The sequence below is a fragment of the Littorina saxatilis genome, linkage group LG8 (genome assembly GCF_037325665.1).
Source record: "Littorina saxatilis isolate snail1 linkage group LG8, US_GU_Lsax_2.0, whole genome shotgun sequence".
Taxonomy (NCBI): domain Eukaryota; kingdom Metazoa; phylum Mollusca; class Gastropoda; order Littorinimorpha; family Littorinidae; genus Littorina; species Littorina saxatilis.
This window is the reverse complement of record NC_090252.1, coordinates 55,881,021-55,901,336: the sequence shown is the minus strand read 5'-3', so window position 1 is coordinate 55,901,336 and position 20,316 is coordinate 55,881,021. Positions and strand designations below refer to the sequence as shown.

At 44.0% G+C, this 20,316-nt stretch overlaps 1 protein-coding gene and 1 long non-coding RNA gene across 3 annotated transcripts in view; both read right to left on the bottom strand.

Annotated features, from left to right (window-relative positions):
- Nucleotides 1-3,873: 3,873 nt before the first annotated feature.
- On the bottom strand, nucleotides 3,874-6,139 carry LOC138972387 (uncharacterized). The gene is made up of 2 exons (XM_070345052.1): nucleotides 5,531-6,139; nucleotides 3,874-4,824 (listed from the first exon to the last, which is right to left on the bottom strand). The coding sequence occupies exons 1-2, from the start codon at nucleotides 6,119-6,121 to the stop codon at nucleotides 4,726-4,728; spliced, it is 690 nt and encodes a 229-aa protein (XP_070201153.1). The 5' UTR covers nucleotides 6,122-6,139; the 3' UTR covers nucleotides 3,874-4,725.
- Nucleotides 6,140-15,736: 9,597 nt separating this feature from the next.
- LOC138973885 (uncharacterized) overlaps nucleotides 15,737-20,316 on the bottom strand; it is a 59,329-nt gene continuing 54,749 nt past the window's right edge. The window contains exons 1-3 of one of the 2 annotated variants that reach the window (XR_011458209.1): nucleotides 18,787-18,947; nucleotides 17,756-17,912; nucleotides 15,737-15,840 (exon numbers count right to left, since the gene is read on the bottom strand). This is a non-coding gene — a long non-coding RNA (uncharacterized lncRNA). Of the gene's footprint in view, nucleotides 15,841-17,755; nucleotides 17,913-18,786; nucleotides 18,948-20,316 lie in introns of those variants that run through there. The other variant, XR_011458210.1, reaches the window with a different exon arrangement.

Genomic DNA, 20,316 nt, shown 5'->3' with positions numbered 1-20,316 from the left:
TGAGTCTCAATACTTTCAAAAAACACCTTTCACTGTATTTAATGTTAAATTACAAAAAATCACAGTGATGGAAGACTTCGTTTGGTTATATTTTCATTTGTCCAAAGCATCAGTGTTCATTATATCCACACAAAAACACTCAAATTAATAACACATTTACTCATGCATGTGTATTCAGCATTGTTTTCACTACGTTACATATACGACGCTTTATATTTGTGTATAATATGTAATGTGTAAATATTCATATGTTATTGTTTTTCTCTACCTTTTTTTCTACGTTAATATCCGTGTAAATATGTGATTAGATTAGTCCCCTCTCTGGGCGAGGGCTGGTTGAAAAAAAGCTCGTTGTATTGCTTATGCCACAACCCTCGAAAAATAAAATTTGATTTGATTTGATTTGATTTGATTTGATCTCTCTCTCTCTCTCTCTCTCTCTCTCTCTCTCTCTCTCTCTCTCTCTCTCTCTCTCTCTCTCTCTCTTTCTCTCTCTCTCTCTCTCTCTCTCTTTCTTTACATTTTTACAAATCACGGGTTATCAACATGGCATGCGTGTCTTTAATTACATTGTGTTAGACGATAACATTGCAGTAGGCCCCTACTTCATATAACATCATTTTTGCAACACCCAGTACAGGTAGTTTCCAACAGAGTTTCATTGATAGCCTTAACGTACTCGTTAGTTACGTAGCATTTAAGGACTAGGAAGAGGTGCATGACTAGTGGTTTGTGCAGGAAAGATGGTTCAGCTCAAGAAAACAAGACAAAGCACTGGGTGGTCGTCTAAGAAAGCCCGATCAATCCATTAGTTGGGAACAAAACTGTCTGCCCGCGGTTGCGTTAGACATGTCGTCGCTTTTAACGGTGCATTATATAATTAAACTTGTTATTATGACACACGCGAACACACGCACACACAGACCCACACACAGACAAACAAACAGACAGACAGACAGACAGACAGACAGACAGACACACAGACACACACACACACACACACACATACACACACACATACACACACACGCGTGGATGGACCGGCACGGTTGGCCTAGTGGTAAGGCGTCCGCCCCGTGATCGGGAGGTCGTGGCCTTTTTAAACTCGCGATGAGATTTGTTTCTTCTGGAGTTAAGGTTACCGTTAACAAACGCATGCGTACTAGTTAGGATTCCCCCAATTTTCGCGACCTTGACCGAATACTCTCGAAGTCACCACTCCGGCGTTCATGCATAGTGAACAAATGGAAAGTTAAACTTCGGGAGTTCCCACTTCCGAAAGAGGCCTCTACTTCCAGTGTTGCTGACTTCCTCCTCATGCATACAGGCCCTGGTGTGTATGGCAGGAAAACAAGATGATCCTTCTCTTTCAAATCCATCCATTGACTGCGAGTCACGCGCACCCTATACAAAGACCTCACATTGTTGTGTCCTTTTCCTGGTACTGCCCTTGTTATCCTTGTGGCGGTTGATGACAAATGTGACCCTCCACCACGAAATGAGTCACATGTCACCTTTGCATGATTTTCATATTTTTGCATTTTCACGAAGACTTTGTTATGCTCTATCCAGTGGTAAAAACCGTTTTAGCAAAGCGCAAAAACTGTTTGAGTTATAAGCCTGTAACTAAGGTGACCCTCACACTGTTACCAGACATTCCCCGGACTTATATTACGCCTAGCGCAGAACCGCGCGAGGTGACATGCGACTCATTTCGTGGTGGAGGGTCACAAATGTTTGCTTGTTTTTTTCAAATTTGCCAAGCACATCATGTGGGGCGTTTAGTACATACCACTGTTATTACAATATTCCTCATAATTGTGTCTAACCTACTATAGACAACGACATTTTCATGTACAATACCTCTTTTTCTTTTCCTTTTAACTTTTTTTGTTAATTCGTTAATCTCCTGTAAATATCTATTTGTTGTTGGAATATGTGTTGGTGAGACATATACTGATATGTGACCCTCCACCACGAAATGAGTCGCATGTCACCTCGCGCGGTTCTGCGCTAGGCTTAATATAAGTCTGGGTAGTGTCTGGTAACAGTGTGAGAGTCACCTTAGTCACAGGCTTATAACTCAAACAGTTGTCGCTCTTTTCTAAAATGGTTTTCACCACTGGATAGAGCATAAAAAACTCTTTAGGAAAACGTAAAAATCTGAAAATCATGCAAAGGTGACATGCGACTCATTTCGTGGTGGAGGGTCACATATGCGAATAACCATCAAAACAACAAATATAATGGCTTACATTTTCATCAAAAATTTTTGATGATAAATGTTGTTTAACGCCCTCACGGTTAAATCATTAGGGGCATGTTCCCGGATGGTACCCCGGCTTTGGATGATTTGGAGAAATACAATCTTTAATGATAAATAGGTAAGAACGGCCACCGCGAAGGAGGTTTGGCTGGCGTGGTCGAGCTCCCAGTCACCAAGGCACCAGAGCTGGAGGTTGGTGTCAGGTAGTAACGGAGTTGGTTCAGAGACCCGGCTGGGTCATTGTGTGTCAGCGCTATAGTTGGTAATGCTGTTGCTCAAGGGGTTGTTGGGCCTTGTGGCGGTCACGTCGTCCTTGTTTAATTAAGGACACGCCCCTTTCTGTCAACACCGTTTGGCTCACCATCACAGACCTAGCTGTCAGGATTTTACATGGGATGATAACATCCCTCCACTTGGACACATACCACAAATCAGCACCCTGAATGCACGCTCTCTGTGCAGACTTTATAATCTGAAACGTCCGCTGGCGTTAGTTACAAAATTCATTCATCGACACACTTCGCACTGTGCACAGAGAGCACCTAAGCCGTTGATTGTTGGTATATTTCTGTATAGACAGATGGTCTTATCCCCTGTAAAAGCCTGCTCAGATCTGAGATTATGAGTGTGTTTCTTTCTTTCTAATCATGAGGCCAAATTAGAGCGAATTAGATTTGATAAACATTCAGGAAAAATGAGATACAGAACATTTCTCAACTAGTCTATAGTAGGAGTCTAGGTGCCTGGCACGGACAAGTGGAGAGGCAAAACGTGCACGTTAAGAGGACTCTCTGATATATTCTTTAAGAGCTAGTTATAGGTTATTTTCACGACGTTTCTTAATGAATTACTGAAACCGTAATTTCTGATCTTCTATTTGTTGAAGGTGGTCCCTATTAGAGGACACACACATACTTTGAGAATATGCTATTAGTTTGTGTGTGTCTGTCTTATTGAGCAAATACAGTGTGTTATTAGCTATATTTGTAGACAGAATCTAGTACTTTTTCAGTGGCACATTTAGGATCAAAGCCGCCAGAACTAAGACAAAATTGAAAAAGCGTAACAGTTTTGTTTTGACATCAGCACGTTGTCCAGAGAGGGTAAATGTGATGTGGCGAATGCAATTGTTTTGAGCGCTCTAGCATTGTTAGTTTGTCAGAACAGGAGGTGGTTCATCAGTATTAAGAGCCATGCAATTGTTTTGAGCGCTCTAGCATTGTTAGTTTGTCAGAACAGGAGGTGGTTCATATTAAGAGCCAGTCAATATTAGGCGTCTTTCCCCTTGGCTATATTGGTACAGCCCGTCATTCTTTTGAATGGGTGTGTGTGTGTGTGTGTGTGTGTGTGTGTGTGTGTGTGTGTGTGTGTGTGTGTGTGTGTGTGTGTGTGTGTGTGTGTGTGTGTGTGTGTGTGTGTGTGAAAGAGAATTAAGCGGACGTGTTTCAGTGCATTCGATTGACTGAATGGTTCAGCGTTCTTGTTAGATTGGGTGTATGTCTTTCGATTGTGATTAGGAGAGTTTTAGATTGTTTCGTTTTGGTTTATTTACTGAACCCATGAGAGACTGAGAAACATAAGGTAAAAATCTAGACAATATTTCAACAACAATCCACTTTATTTTGACATGTGTCAGAGACACTGTAACGACAAAACTCTTTGCTATAGTAATGTCGCAATAAAAAATACAGCACATTCTCACGGCTAAAATATACCTGAACGATTGAATATTTGTACATTACATTATACTTTCAATATGAACGATAGAGCCAGCAGACAATAGTGACTCAGACTATGGTAGAAAATATCATGTATATAAGATGTATTCGCAATTCACTGGTTTGTTCTGTGTGTTTCCTTGCTTGTGCGTTTGTTTGATTGTTTGTCGATAACACTTACGAGAGTTACAGATTATTTTGCTTTGGGTTGAATACCATGCGACAACAGATGAGAGACCGTGAAGCACCAGTAAAACAAGAGAATTCATATCCAGACATTATAGTCAACCAAAGTCCGTTAAAGTCGCGTATTCCACTTTCTAATTCGCTTACTAAGGCCTACTGTCTTGATCATGATTGTGTTACACCTACATGAGCAGAAACTCGAATATAGTCCGATGTTTACAGCAAACGATCATGATGGGCAGGCTATGCGGGTGAGTAGTCTGCCCCTGGACCGTTTTTTGCCGTTTTATGCTCGGAAAACACAAAAGCATGTCACTACAGCAAACTGATTTTTTTTAAAATTCGCTCAGGAAAATCCTAGCTTTATCATAGCAAATATGGCTGTACTATGACTCAAGATCCGCCAGACCATGCGGATGAGTGGTCTGCCCCTGGACCGCTCATTATCACTTCATGCTCGGAATAAACAAAAGAACGTCAATGCAATAATCTCTCCCATTGAAATCGCCCAGGAAAATCCCAGCTTATTCATAACCGATATGGCTGTACTCAGACTCAAGATCGGCTTGGTCCTGTGTGTGTGGGGACACCCTGCCTGGTGTGACTCAGAGTGTGGTACTCGCCCTCGTATGCTGCACTGCGCTGTGTTACATCCTGTTGAAAACAACATGAAGGATGTTTTCTAATAACATAATCAGCTTGATGACTTTAACGATTGTTTGTAGTTCAAAAGCGCCCAATTAAGTGCTGTGGGCTTTAAGATGAGCTTCTCTGAGTGTCTGTCTGTCTGTCTGTCTGTCTGTCTGTCCGTCGGTCTGTCTGTCCGTCGGTCTGTGCAACACCACTCAAATATTGTCAGTGCTTCTGACCAGGATTATACCAAGGTTACTTGTAGACACAGTCAACGTTTTGTGATTGTGAATGTTTGCAAAACAGCACACACACAAAAGAAAAGTTATAATATATATTATTTTTATTTGTTAATCTAAATACGCCGATTTGGTCTTCAACCAAGCCATACGTATTTCCTTAGCAAGCTGATTGCCAACAAGCCTTGGCAATGATTATTATATGAGAGGTTCCTCTGTTTAGACTGCATAATGCTATTTGTTGCCGGGGTGATTCGGAAGTTGGGAGGGGTGAGACACACTGGCGAAGAGAAGACGGGCACACACGCTGATAACTTAGCCGAAACGCTAGTTCTGTTTTCTATGTCACCTTTTTTTTATCAATTTTTACGTTTGTACAAAATAAGTTATTGATAAAGTATGATTAATTGTGCCAGTGTATGGTCTTTCTCATTATTCTTTACTATTCCATTAATCATGCTGTGTACGTACTATCATAACAGTAAACATACCTTATCAGAAAATAGTTTTTCTGAAGTTTTTGGGTTGGTGGCTGGCTTTGGTGTCTGCACAAGCGCATAGGCAGCTCCTGCCGTTTTCGGCTCAGCGACCTTGACCTTCTTCGACGATTTGTTGACCTGAGCGTACACGTCAGTACCAGCATTGTTAGTGGCAGCATCGGAAAGGCCAGCAGCGACAATCGTGGATTTGTTTGGAGATGAACTTCTGTCGACAACGGTATACTCGTTGTTGCCTTCAGTCGTATGAGCAGGGGAGGAGATGGAGGAGATATTGGTGTTTGCTGACGATGCAGGGCCTTTCTGTTCTCTGGGTTTGTCCACCACTGCATACTCATCTTTCTGTGGCACATGCTTGTTCCCGTTGCTACCAAAGCCGATGTCTTCATTTCCACCAGACCTGGATGCTGCGCTGCTGGGGACGAACCTTGCTTCACCATCAACCGTTGTGTACATATCAGCTTCAAGCGAGGGAGGCGCAGCAGGATGTCCGTTGTGTGTGTTGGGGGAACCCCGCACAGTAGTGGCGGAGGGCTTGTGGTCAGTGATGTCTGTGTCATCTAGGTCTTCGCTTGTGACGTACATTGGGTTGAGGTGTTCTTCAAAGTCTGTGCAAGAAAGAACACAACAGAAAAAAGCGTAGGTATTATGGTTCTTTCGTGTCTTCGTGCGTATTTCGGTCGTATTAACACACAAATGTCCGGAATAGGTTAGTGGCCGGTAAGGACGTGAAACCATCACTACTTCACTTAAGTTCGGTCAATTAAAAAAAAAAAAAAAAGTCGCGTAAGGCGAAAATACAACATTTTGTCAAGTAGCTGTCGAACTCACAGAATGAAACTGAACGCAATGCAACGCAGCAAGACCGTATACTCGTAGCATCGTCAGTCCACCGCTCATGGCAAAAGCAGTGAAATTGACAAGAAGAGCGGGGTAGTAGTTGCGCTAAGAAGGATAGCACGCTTTTCTGTACCTCTCTTCGTTTTAACTTTCTGAGCGTGTTTTCAATCCAAACATATCATATCTATATGTTTTTGGAATCAGGAACCGACAAGGAATAAGATGAAATAGTTTTTAAAACGATTTCGGAAATTTAATTTTGATCATAATGTTTATATTTTTAATTTTCAGAGCTTGTTTTTAATCCAAATATAACATATGTATATGTTTTTGGAATCAGAAAATGACGAAGAATAAGATGAAATTGTTTTTGGATCGTTTAATAAAAAAATAATTTTAATTACAAGTTTCCGATTTTTAATGACCAAACTCACTCATTAGTTTTTAAGCCACCAAGCAGAAATGCAATACTAAACCCCGGTCTTCGTCGAAGATTGATTTGCCAAAATTTCAATCAATTTGATTTAAAAATGAGGGTGTGACAGTGCCGCCTCAACTTTTACAAAAAGCCGGATATGACGTCATCAAAGGTATTTATCGAAAAAATGAAAAAAACGTCCGGGGATATCAAACCCAGGAACTCTCATGTCAAATATCATAAATATCGGCCCAGTAGTTTAATCTGAATCGCTCTACACACACACACAGACAGACAGACAGACACACATACACCACGACCCTCGTCTCGATTCCCCCCTCTATGTTAAAACATTTAGTCAAAACTTGACTAAATGTAAAAAGATTACAACTCTCACTGACTTGGACGTGATGACATTGACGATGTAAAACAACAGTCACCGACCAAACGAGCAACTATTTATCATCATCCCCCACCACAGTTTTAAACCATCCAAACCAACCACCTACACCACTCCCTAATAACCATCCTCCCCCCAAAAACAAAACAATTGTTTTTGTTTTTACATTTAGTCAAGTTTTGACTAAATGTTTTAACATAGAGGGGGACTAATCGAGACGAGGGTCGTGGTTTATGTGTGTGTGTGTGTGTGTGAGTGTGTGTGTGTGTGTGTGTGTGTGTGTGTGTGTGTGTGTGTGTGTGTGTGTGTGTGTGTGTGTGTGTGTGTGTGTGTGTGTTTGTGTGTGTGTGTGTGTGTAGAGCGATTCAGAGTAAACTACTGGACCGATCTTTATGAAATTTGACATGAGAGTTACTGGATACGATATCCCCAGACGTTTTTTTTTCATTTGTTCGATAAATGTCTTTGATGACGTCATATCCGACTTTTTGTAAAAGTTGAGGCGGCACTGTCACACCCTCATTTTTCAATCAAATTGATTGAACGTTTTGTAAAGCAATCTTTGACAAAGGCCGGACTTTGGTATTGCATTTCAGCTTGGTGGCTTAAAAATTAATTAATGACTTTGGTCATTTAAAATCTGAAAATTGTAATTAAACATTTTTTTTTATAAAACGATCCAAATTTACGTTCATCTTATTCTTCATCATTTTCTGATTCCAAAAACATATAAATATGTTATATTCGGATTAAAAACAAGCTGTGAAAATTAAAAATATAAAAATTATGATCAAAATTAAATTTCCGAAATCGATTTAAAAACAATTTCATCTTATTCCTTGTCGGTTCCTGATTCCAAAAACATATGTTTGGATTAAAAACACGCTCAGAAAGTTAAAACGAAGAGAGCGTGCTATGCAGCACAGCGAAACCACTACCGCACTAAACAGGCTCGTCAGTTTCACTGCGTTTTGCACGAGCTGCGGACTACGGTCATTGTGAAAAAATGCAGTGGGTTCAGTTTCATTCTGTGCGTTCCACATCTTGACTAAATGTTGTAATTTCGCCTTACGCGACTTGTTTATATATATGATAGAATATATCGATGTAGCAAAGCATTCTCTCTCTCTCTCTCTCTCTCTCTCTCTCTTCATCTTATTTATATAAAATAAGAATGAAATATTATGAAACTAGGTGTTGAAGTTACCACTTGTTCGCCATTTTCTGTTATCTGAATGTGTATTGATTATCATTTTAGAAAGTGTACATAAGCAGTCTGCTTGTTAACGTTCTTACTGTTGTTATTGTTTGTTGTTGTATCAAAGAAAATAAATAAAACACGCTTAAAACAATATATGACTGATTGCAAATGGTTGTACGGAAACTTTGTGTGCAAACCGCTTACCGTTGTTCTCATTCGTGCTTGCGGCTGTCACGTTTCAATATATCACTTAATGTGATTATGAACCGGTTAATTACTACTAATTAACTAACCACACCACGATCCACTCTCGCAGTCATACAATTAAATAGAGTCAACAAAAGTATAAGTTTCAGACGCCTGTTTATGTATAAACTCGCCACCTCCCTCGAGCCTTCACTCAAAATATGTTCCTTTTACGTTCTCAACACGTAAAAAACCCGTGGTCACTGACAAAATGCCAGTAGTATATAGAAAATTATAGTAACACGCTGAACCCGTGTAAATACAGTCAAAATGAGAATGTTCTGTTCAAAAGCTCTAGTTCATGCAGGGGTCACACACCCCACGTTGTCACTACTCCAATGAAATCACAGATAAGAAAAGACAACGGTGGTCAACGGGGTGCGTAAGACACGGTGCACTTAGCTTTCTTTCTGTATGCTGGTTAGCCGGTATGCTGGTTAGCCGGGTTGCTGGTTAGCCGGTTCGCTGGTTAGCCGGTCTGCTGGTTAGCCGGTCTGCTGGTTAGCCGGTTAGCGTAGCTTCCTCAGGTCCCAGCTCCAACGTCTGCAGCTAGCAGTGCCCCGTCAAAAGGCAGCCGTGCAGCGGTTACAGGAAACCGACAGAAACGAACGAAGGCTGCAAACAGAAAGCATCGGTGCACTAAACATGTCAGCTACCCCTCACCCACCACCTTAAAACATGTCATCTTTAAATATCTCATCGAGCACGTGGGCCTGCACAAAACGGACTTTTTACAACAACAAAACAGTCATTTTCCGTCCTTCTCTCCCTATCTGCAAAAACCATATACAGATTAGTATTTTAGCGTCACAGAGAGTAAATTATGCGCTAACCTGGAAAGAACAACAGAGAGTATTTCATTCCACAACACAGACTCATCAACAGCGTTAAATAATGATTTATTACCTCAAAAGCCTATGATTGTACTCTCATGGAAGCAAAAATCCGCTTCCTCCCTGGAACAGCCTCTGTTCGTCAACAGTGACCAAAAACGTCCAGAACCCCTTGTCGAATCCTTATGCGAAAGCCATCGCCGACGAAGGAAAGTTGACGACTTGTCCTCAGCAAAATACGTGGCAGAGAGAAGAAATAATTGGTGGAAGTTCCCTTAGAGTGCCGAATATAATACTCGGTGAAAAACCACCATACTCTAGAAACTGTGTATTTGATCCTTCCCCTTCTGCCGCTGGGTGTCAAGTGCGCCGTCCTTGTGCCTCTCTCAGACAACCTAGCCAATAACACGTGACTGACCTTGTCACAAAACCAGTCCAGCTATACACGATTCTGCCTCCCCAAGCAGAAAAAAGACACGAGAAACTCAATCCCTGAAAATCCCGTGTGCGCTGTCAGCGAAAAACCGTCAGCCCTATGACAGCAGAAACCTCCACTGTAAAACTCGTGCGCAGCAAACCCTCCGTGTTCATTGAGCACTGTCAGCAAACTCTGCTGTAGCCCAATATCACGTACAGGCGCTTTCTATCATAATCGACCAAGAACAGGCACTCCACTGAGTGACACTTTCTTGGTCTCTGTCACCCGATCGTGACACACCTCCCCTCTTCAAGACGAAACCTCGGTTTCGCTCACAGTCATGTTCTCCTCTACAGCCCGAGAGAGAAAGTCAGCTCCAACATTGTTGGCGCCCGGAATGACGCGTACCGTGAATTGGTACGGTTGGAGAATCAACGCCCAGCGCGTAAGTCTGGCGTTTGCCAACCTTGCAACCTGAAGATATTGCAGAGGTTGATGGTCTGTTTCCAGACAGAAAGGTCGTCCTCAAGAACGAGCAACCCCTCGTTTCACCCCTGATAACTGCAACCTTCTCTGTCTTCTTGTCTTTGTTCTTCTGGTCTTTGTTCTTCTCCCCGTAGGCTGTCCTCTCTATGTAGGCGCGCAGCAGGTTGGCGTGGTACAGGCGTGCTTTCCCGTGCATCATGATCCTGTAGTCGTTCTGGCCCACCCTCGCTGTCACCTCAAAAGGTCCTTGCCACTGCAGTTGTAGCTTGTTGTGTTTGACAGGTAGAAGTAGCAACACCCGTTCTCCAATCTTGAAGCTGCGCGGCCGTGCCTTGCGGTCGAATCCTCGCGCGTAACGCTGTGCTGCTCTTCCCAGGTTCTCTTGAGCCAGTTTGCAGGTCTCTTCAATCCTGTTCCTGAGTTCTACTATGTAGGTCGCTGTCGTCTGCACCTCCTCGTCAGCTTCTTCGTCCGTCCAAGCCTGACGCAGGATAGCCATGGGACCGCGTACCTGTCTGCCGTACAACAACTCAAATGGGGAAAAGCCCAAGCTCTCCTGAGGAACCTCGCGGTATGCAAAAAGCAATGCTGGGATATACCTGTCCCACGTGCGTGGTTTCTCCTGAGCTAGTTTCCTCAGCATGGTCTTCAAGGTGCCATTGAACCTTTCCACCAGTCCGTTGCACTGAGCATGGTAAGGAGTGGTGAAGTGCTGCTCCAGTGATAGCAGTCGTGCTGCCTCCGCCATCACTCCTCCCGTGAACTGCGTGCCTCTGTCGGTGAGTACCTCTGATGGAATTCCCAGCCGGGACCACATAGTAACCAGAGCCTCAGCTACTCGCGTGGCTTCAATCGATTTCAGAGGGATCGCCTCTGGGTATCGAGTAGCGTAGTCCACCATGGTCAAAATGTATCTGTTTCCGTCCTCAGACGCAGGCAAGATGGGCCCGATGATGTCCACTGCCACCCGACGAAAGGGTTCGTCGATGAGCGGCATCTTCTCCAAGGGGACCTTCCTCACCCTTCCTTTGGCAACCACCTTCTGGCACTTATCGCAGGACGCACAGAAACGTCGGACATCCGTGCAGATGCCTGGCCAGTAAAAGTGGCGCCAGACACGATCCGTGGTCTTCTTGGTACCAAGATGACCTCCCAGAATCGAGTCGTGTGCCGTTGCCATGACACCCTCGCGAAACTCGCGAGGCACGACAACCTGTTTGAATGTACCTTCTTGGTTGCTGAACTCACGGTAGAGCAACTTCTTGTCCCTGAGGAACTTTGACCTCCCATGCTTCCCGCTCAGCTTCACCTTCCCCGACTTCGCGTGCTCCCGAGGAGTCGCTAATGTCGGATCAGATGCCTGAGCCTTCGCGAGAAGCGCGGGGGTCACGTTCCCCAGGGCAGCTCGTGCAGCAGGTAGGGGTTTGAGAGGTTTGTCCTCTCGCTCCGCCTGTGCCCGCGTGAGCACTGAAATGACGTCAGGAGACCGATAAACGGGAACCTCCCTGGTGACGCCGTCCACAAACTGAACCCGGTTTCCAATGAGCAGGTCGCATGGAGGATCGTCCATGACGACGGCCACAATGGTCCCCGTGAACAACGGTGTTACGACCTTGATCACTGCCGTGTTCAAGTCGTAAGCGTGAGATGCCTCGGCCATTCTCACCCTGATGCTGTCTCCTGTGTAGGCCATAGCTGGAACTAGACTCGCCCGAACCACTATCATGTCTGCCCCTGTGTCCCGCAGACCTTCGCCCTTCACTCCGTTAACGTAGACGTTGCAGTGGGGCTGGAAATGTTTCCTGGAGCACGGAACGCAGAGTTGTGGAATTGTGCATGAGCTCGTGACGTCCCTTAACTCCTCGCTGCCAACAAAGTGTACGCCCTTCTGGTCAGCCTGTCTCTTGTGGCAGTCCTTCTTCACGTGGCCCCGCTTGTTGCAGTAGTAACACTGGATGTCAGTTCTGGAACTTGATCCTTTGTGTCCCTGATCGTCCTTCCCGTCCTTGGGTCCTGAAGAACCCGAATTTCCCGATTTTCCCGGCCGTGAGCCTGAAGATTTGCCGGAGATCGCCTGGGCGTCCTCGTGTACTCTGATCCAGTCGGCTGCCTCCTGAGTAGTCTTTGGCTGGTGTTCCTGCACGAAGGTCACCACCTCAGGTCGCAGGCTGGACATCAGTTGCTCCATGACAATGAGGTCGGCAAGGTCGTTGACGGTCCAGTCCTTTTCGGCCATCTCCACCCAGCGCCGCAGGTAGAGATTAAGGCGTGCCACAAACTGATGACTCAGCTCGCCGCTCAGTCTCTTGCTGTTACGCAGACGTCGTCTGTAGGCTTCCGCAGTCAGGTTGAAGCGCTGGAGTAACGCCTTCTTTAGTGCCTGATAGTCTCTCGCCTCGTCGTCATCCAAAGCGTTGTAGAGCTGCAATGCGCGTCCCTTTAAGCAGGTGCTAAGGCGGCTAGCCCACGTGGCCTCTTCCCACTTCTGGTCAGATGCAATGCGCTCAAACCGGCGTAAAAAATCGTCGAGCTCGTCCTTGTCATCGTCGAACGTCGGCAGTCTCGTACGGTCGGCAACAAACGTCGGCGCGCTAGCCTGAGTAAGCGTACCCTTCTCGGCCTGTAGCCTAGCTAGTTCTAGCTGGAGATCGCGATCCGCCTGTTCCTTCCGGTCTAGTCTGTCACGTTCGTCTTTCTTTTCTTGTCTGTCAAGTTCGGCCTGTCGTTCCTGTCTCTCAAGCTCGTCTTTCTTTTCCTGTCTGTCTCGTTCTCTTTCTTGTCTGTCAAGTTCGTCTTTCTCTTTCCGTTCTTGTCTGTCAAGCTCGTCTTTCCTTTCCTGTCTGTCTCGTTCTGCCTGTCGTTCCCTTTCTTGTCTGTCAAGTTCGTCCTTCTTGTCCTGTCGGTCACGTTCTTCTTTTCTTGTCAGTCGCTCAAATTCTTCCTTCCGTTCTACTTCTAAGCGTTTTAGAACGCTTCGGGCTCTAACGCGTGCGTCTCGCTCAGTCGGTTGCTCGCTGCCAGGAGTCTCGAAAGTTATTCTCCTCGTAGGAGATCCCCCTGTAGCCATGGTTAGTTTTAGCAAAGCTTTATTACCAAAGTAAGTCTAACGCAGCTATAGCTAGAACACGCGGTGATGAAAGCGGTGGATACAAAAATCCAGCAACCGGAAAATGCAGAAGAAAAATCCAAACGGTGTAGAACAAAACGCGTAGCCTACTTTATGGCTGCTTTTTGCGGTGAAACAAAGTGTTTCCCACAGCCGTGGCCTACTTTATCGGCTGCTTTTTGCGGTGAAACAGAGTGTCTCCCACAGCCTCGGTTAGGACAGAAGTCCTCGGACCCTTCCCCCCCAAAATTCCAACAAAGTCAAAATATGGAGAAAAATCCAAGTAAAACAAGACGGTAGAAATGTAACCTGTTACAGAATACGAAACAACAATGTAGAGAAAACTGAGTAAAACGAATAACAAATCCGCTAACCCCGCTCAGCTCTCTGCAACGGAAAACTCTGAACGTACAACAACAAAGATTCACAAACAAAGGAAAGGGAAATAATCACAGTTAGCGCATACAATAACTCACAAATTACAATTTACATTTCCTGCAAGATGTGAATCGCATATGATCAAAACTATACAAAAAAGGGTAGCACCAAGCAGAAAATAAGTCGAGCACTGACGAGATTATCTGCTCTTAGTTATCCTTAATTGGTGGGTCTTTATCAGTTGGAAATTAACTGAGTAAATCCCGGACGAGCCCCCATGTGTCACGTTTCAATATATCACTTAATGTGATTATGAACCGGTTAATTACTACTAATTAACTAACCACACCACGATCCACTCTCGCAGTCATACAATTAAATAGAGTCAACAAAAGTATAAGTTTCAGACGCCTGTTTATGTATAAACTCGCCACCTCCCTCGAGCCTTCACTCAAAATATGTTCCTTTTACGTTCTCAACACGTAAAAAACCCGTGGTCACTGACAAAATGCCAGTAGTATATAGAAAATTATAGTAACACGCTGAACCCGTGTAAATACAGTCAAAATGAGAATGTTCTGTTCAAAAGCTCTAGTTCATGCAGGGGTCACACACCCCACGTTGTCACTACTCCAATGAAATCACAGATAAGAAAAGACAACGGTGGTCAACGGGGTGCGTAAGACACGGTGCACTTAGCTTTCTTTCTGTATGCTGGTTAGCCGGTATGCTGGTTAGCCGGGTTGCTGGTTAGCCGGTTCGCTGGTTAGCCGGTCTGCTGGTTAGCCGGTCTGCTGGTTAGCCGGTTAGCGTAGCTTCCTCAGGTCCCAGCTCCAACGTCTGCAGCTAGCAGTGCCCCGTCAAAAGGCAGCCGTGCAGCGGTTACAGGAAACCGACAGAAACGAACGAAGGCTGCAAACAGAAAGCATCGGTGCACTAAACATGTCAGCTACCCCTCACCCACCACCTTAAAACATGTCATCTTTAAATATCTCATCGAGCACGTGGGCCTGCACAAAACGGACTTTTTACAACAACAAAACAGTCATTTTCCGTCCTTCTCTCCCTATCTGCAAAAACCATATACAGATTAGTATTTTAGCGTCACAGAGAGTAAATTATGCGCTAACCTGGAAAGAACAACAGAGAGTATTTCATTCCACAACACAGACTCATCAACAGCGTTAAATAATGATTTATTACCTCAAAAGCCTATGATTGTACTCTCATGGAAGCAAAAATCCGCTTCCTCCCTGGAACAGCCTCTGTTCGTCAACAGTGACCAAAAACGTCCAGAACCCCTTGTCGAATCCTTATGCGAAAGCCATCGCCGACGAAGGAAAGTTGACGACTTGTCCTCAGCAAAATACGTGGCAGAGAGAAGAAATAATTGGTGGAAGTTCCCTTAGAGTGCCGAATATAATACTCGGTGAAAAACCATCATACTCTAGAAACTGTGTATTAGATCCTTCCCCTTCTGCCGCTGGGTGTCAAGTGCGCCGTCCTTGTGCCTCTCTCAGACAACCTAGCCAATAACACGTGACTGACCTTGTCACAAAACCAGTCCAGCTATACACGATTCTGCCTCCCCAAGCAGAAAAAAGACACGAGAAACTCAATCCCTGAAAATCCCGTGTGCGCTGTCAGCGAAAAACCGTCAGCCCTATGACAGCAGAAACCTCCACTGTAAAACTCGTGCGCAGCAAACCCTCCGTGTTCATTGAGCACTGTCAGCAAACTCTGCTGTAGCCCAATATCACGTACAGGCGCTTTCTATCATAATCGACCAAGAACAGGCACTCCACTGAGTGACACTTTCTTGGTCTCTGTCACCCGATCGTGACAGCGGCCTTCTGTCTTCGTTTTCTGCTGATGAAAACCACGACAATGATGATGATGACAGCTACAGAAGCCACAATGCCACCAACAATTGCTGCTATAGGAAGGTCAATCTCATCCTGTGTTTCCGCCGAAGATTCTGGAACAAAGTTATTTGTTCTCTTCTCAGAGCTTTGATTTCGATCAAGTTAATATTTAAAAGCAACTTATTAAATTCCAGGTATATTATTTCAATACTGCATTGACAAGAAACGTTCTCGTACCGGAAACTATCACACAATTATTGTCAGATAAATGGTTCGTATTTTAGTGTTTCATTGTCTTTTACTTTACCGTCATTTTTGGCAGAAAGACAACTTAAATGCACCTCGCAGTAGCGAGTACATGTAAGACTGCTAAGAATAATGTAAATAATGCCATCCAGCATTAAACTTAAGAGACATATGCAGCATGTGTCGAGGTTACACACCGAGTCTGAGCGGAGACGAAATTTGTGAAACATGAACAATGCTTACTTTAGTGAGCTTTGCAGTGTTGAATTCGGACGGTTAAAAAGAGATAGAAAGAGAGGAACAACAACAAATAAACAACAAGTCGCAGAATGAAACTGAACGCACTGCACTTTGTCACCAAGACCGTATACTCATAGCATCGGTAGTCCACCGCTCGTGACAATGGCAGTGAAATTGATGAGCCAGAATAGCGCGGTAGTGGTTACGCTGAGCAGGATAGCACGCTTTTCTGTATCTCTATTCTTTTTAACTTTCTGAGCTTGTTTTTAATCCAAACATATTATATCTATATGTTTTTGGAATCACGAACCGACAAGATGAATTTGTTTTCAAATCGATTTCGGAAAATTTATTTTAATCATAATTTTCATATTTTTAATTTTCAGAGCTTGTTTTTATCCGAATGTAACATATTTATATGTGTTTTGAATCAGAAAATGATGAAGAATACGATAACATTGCTTTTGGACTGTTTTATAACAAAAATAATGTTAATTGCAATTTTCAGATATTTAATGACCAAACACATCAATTAATTTGTAAGCCGCAAAGCTGAAATGCAATACCAAAGTCCGGCCTTCGTCGAAGATAGCTTGGCCAACATTTTAATCAATTTCATTGAAAAATAGTGGTGTGACAGTGTCGCCTAAACATTTACAAAAAGCCAGATATGACGTCAATAAAGACATGTATCGAAAACATGAGAAAAAAACCGTCTGGGGATATTATTCCCAACAACTCTGATGTAAAGTTTCATGAAGATCGGTCCAGCAGTTTACTCTGAATCGCTCTACACACACAACCCGACACACACACACACACACCCACACACACACACACACACATACGACCCTCGTCTCGATTCTCCCTCTATGTTAAAACATTTAGTCAAAACTTGACTAAATGTTAAAAGAGAAAGGAGCAAATATAACAAATCTTTGTACTTTTTGTTGTGTCTGTTTCTGTTTCTTTATCTGTCTTTCGGATTGCTTGTCCGTCTGCCTGTCTCCCTGTCTGTCAGTATCACACAAACCATCTGATCCACACACGCAAGCAAGCAAGCAATCACACTACACACACACACACACACACACACACACATACACACACACACACACACACACAAACACAGGGCCGGACCCAGGGGGGGGGGGTTTCCAGGGGTTCCGGAACCCCACCCCTGGAAAAAGCATGTACCTTGCTTTGACTTTTACTAGTTTTAGCACCAAAACAATGCTGCTCTTAACCCTCAAAACAAGGCCCAGAATGCACCAGATTGCACAGATTTTAACCGTTTTTCAAATATTTTCCGGGGGAGCATGCCCCCGGACCCCCCTAGTTCGCGCGCCTGCTTTGCAGGCGCGCGCTTGTGGCTTCGCCACTTCGCTGATTTGCCCCCCCCCCCAAAAAAAAAGGAGGAACCCCCCCCCCCCCCTTACAACTCATTTGGTCCGGCCCTGCACACGCACACACACACACGCACACGCATGGATACAGACAAAAACAACATGGTTGATGCATCATGTCAAATCCTAGACCTACCTATGTTTCCAACATTCACTATGGTGTTCCCAGGTCCAGGGTAGAAGCAGATGCTATAAGTGTGGTTACCAGGCTCCAAGGTCGTGGTAAATGTACACCATCCGGTGGGACTCTGTGAACCGCTTTCGTACGTGATTTTGCCACTGAATGATCTTGACTGAATGACCAACAGACCGTTTATGGTTCATTAGCCAAACGTCACAGTTTAGCCCATTACACATTTCTATTGTAGGAAATGAGACATTGAATAAAGTACCGGTACCTCTATCCGTTTGTTTGTGTACTTGTTTTTATTTTATTTTTATTTTACTGAGCGATATGTCTTAGCATGCAGAAGTACATGTCGATGACAAATAATGATATGTAGAGCATAGTTATGCCTATGAACTTTTCAACAAGAGACAGATCTTTTACAGACCGCACTGGATGGAAATCTCCTTTTGTGTTATCAGAAGCACCTAACCCTTTTGTTAGAATTCCTGAACCAGAGCAGTTCCCATAATTACGTTGCCAGATTGTAGGCGTATAATTCGAAGATGTCGGTAAGAATGTGAAGATAACTTACAAAATTTGAGGACCAGGTAACTGGGTGTGATTCTGACGGATTACGGGATGTAACGAACAATTCTATTACAGAACGAAATTCGAAGTGCACACAGTTGGCTCAATGTAAGACTTGAAAACAGTTTGAAATACACACTGCACCAAGTCAGAACTGATTACAATAAAGCAGATTTATTTCTGTCTGTATTTTTCGATATGAAGTCAGCAACTATCTCAGAGCAGAATTTTAAAACCACTAGCTTTAGTGAGCCCCTGCTGTTGTCGTGAGGTACATGGCTTTAATGTTCATTCTGCGATATGATTATGCGGGTACGTCCCTTAGTTCATCAGTGGCTAAGCCGTTTTACTGGTCTTCAATTATATTTGGATGACAGCTTGCGTTTGTGTTTTAGTGCCTAACACATCCTCGCAAGAAAAAGGATCCAATTCACGTTAAAGTGGCACGCTGTTACGAAATTTCTCATTACCATTCCATCTTTTTCCTGATACCAAGTGCATCTGAAACCTCGCCCGTAGGAATAGGCGTGTTCAAAGTGACAGCTTCCTGTGACTGTCCTGCTGTCTCTGTCTTCATTCACGGTACAGCTGGAGAGCTTCGCTTGATCTGCACGCAAGCAAAGTCATTCATATTGTGTGAATGTGTTATCCCTCTCTATCTCTCTTTCTCGTGTTCCTCCCTCTCTCCCCCCCCCCCCCCCTCTCTCTCTCTCTCTCTCTCTCTCTCTCTCTCTCTCTCTCTCTTTGCCTGCCTGTCTGTCTATATATCCATATATGGCCGCATTTTTGAATTGATCACTGTTAGAATGCAAATTCTGATATATGATGTTAAAGTGATGTTCAATACTTTAGTGAAACAAAGAAAAAAAAAATTAAAGAGAGAGAGAGGGAGGAAGAAAGCAAGAAGGATCAAACAAAACAAAGGCATGTAGGTAACATTCTTACTTTTAACGTTGAGCGTGCACGTCTTAGACCTCTTGGACGACAGATACAGACTGGCACAAGTAACTGTTGCTCCTTTATCCACCTGACGGTCATACTGCTGGTAGAACAGCGTGCTGTGTGACGCTGACCTCTCTACAGCAAAGTGGTCAGGCTGGTGGACAGTGCAGTTAGAGCTTGCATAACACGTCGCCACTCCGTTTGTTATATTCTCATCATTCCTTTTGAATGTCCACTCGATGATGTCCCTTCCGTTGAAGCCTTTGCACTTTATAGTGTTGTTGGCGTTTTCTCGAACGTCAATGAAGCCTGCGCTGCAATTTTCTATCTTTACGATTTCAGCGTCTTGACCGTCTGCAAAAAGAACAACGACAAAACCCAAGGTAAAAGGCAATCGATCGAGGCACAGAACTTCAATGACATTTGGTCGAGACTCAAATCGAAGAAGGTGACAAAAACAAAAGTACACATATAATGATAATAATAACAATGCATACTATATATATATACGACTTGTGTCTGTGTATCTGTGTATTTGTGTATTCGCCATGCACGGCCAAAGTTCTCGATGGATCTGCTTCAAATTTGGTGGGCTTATTCAGAGAGACCCCGGACACAACCTCATTGATGAGATATTTCAACACGTGCTCTCAGCGCGCAGCGCTGAACCGATTTTGGTTCCACCTCAGCTATTTTGGTTCCACCTCAGCTACCCGGGCCCCCATACCGACACACCAAAGCCAAAGTTCTCGGTGGATCTTTTTCAAATTTGGACACCGTATTCAGCTACACCCCGGACACAATATCATCGATGAGATATTTCAACACGTGCTCTCAGCGCGCAGCGCTGAATCGATTTTGGTTTTTGTGTTCATTTCACCATTATAAGTAACTCTTCCTTATCTTCTCATATTCTCCAGGTTTTCAGCGTTTACCTCCCTTCCTTCGTAATGGTGCACTATAGTGTGAGTGGAGCGTCTTCGGATATTCCCGGCGTTCTGTTACTGTTACTATTTTTAGAAGGTCAACGCAGTGTCCAGAACGTAAATTGGACCCGT

Bases quoted from the DNA above. Each gene is read 5' to 3' on its own strand.
- LOC138972387 (XM_070345052.1), bottom strand. From the start codon at position 6,121: ATGTACGTCACAAGCGAAGACCTAGATGACACAGACATCACTGACCAC. The intron at 4,825-5,530 runs GTATGTTTACTG...TGTTTTCAACAG, and splicing joins AAAAACTATTTTCTGATAAG to GATGTAACACAGCGCAGTGC.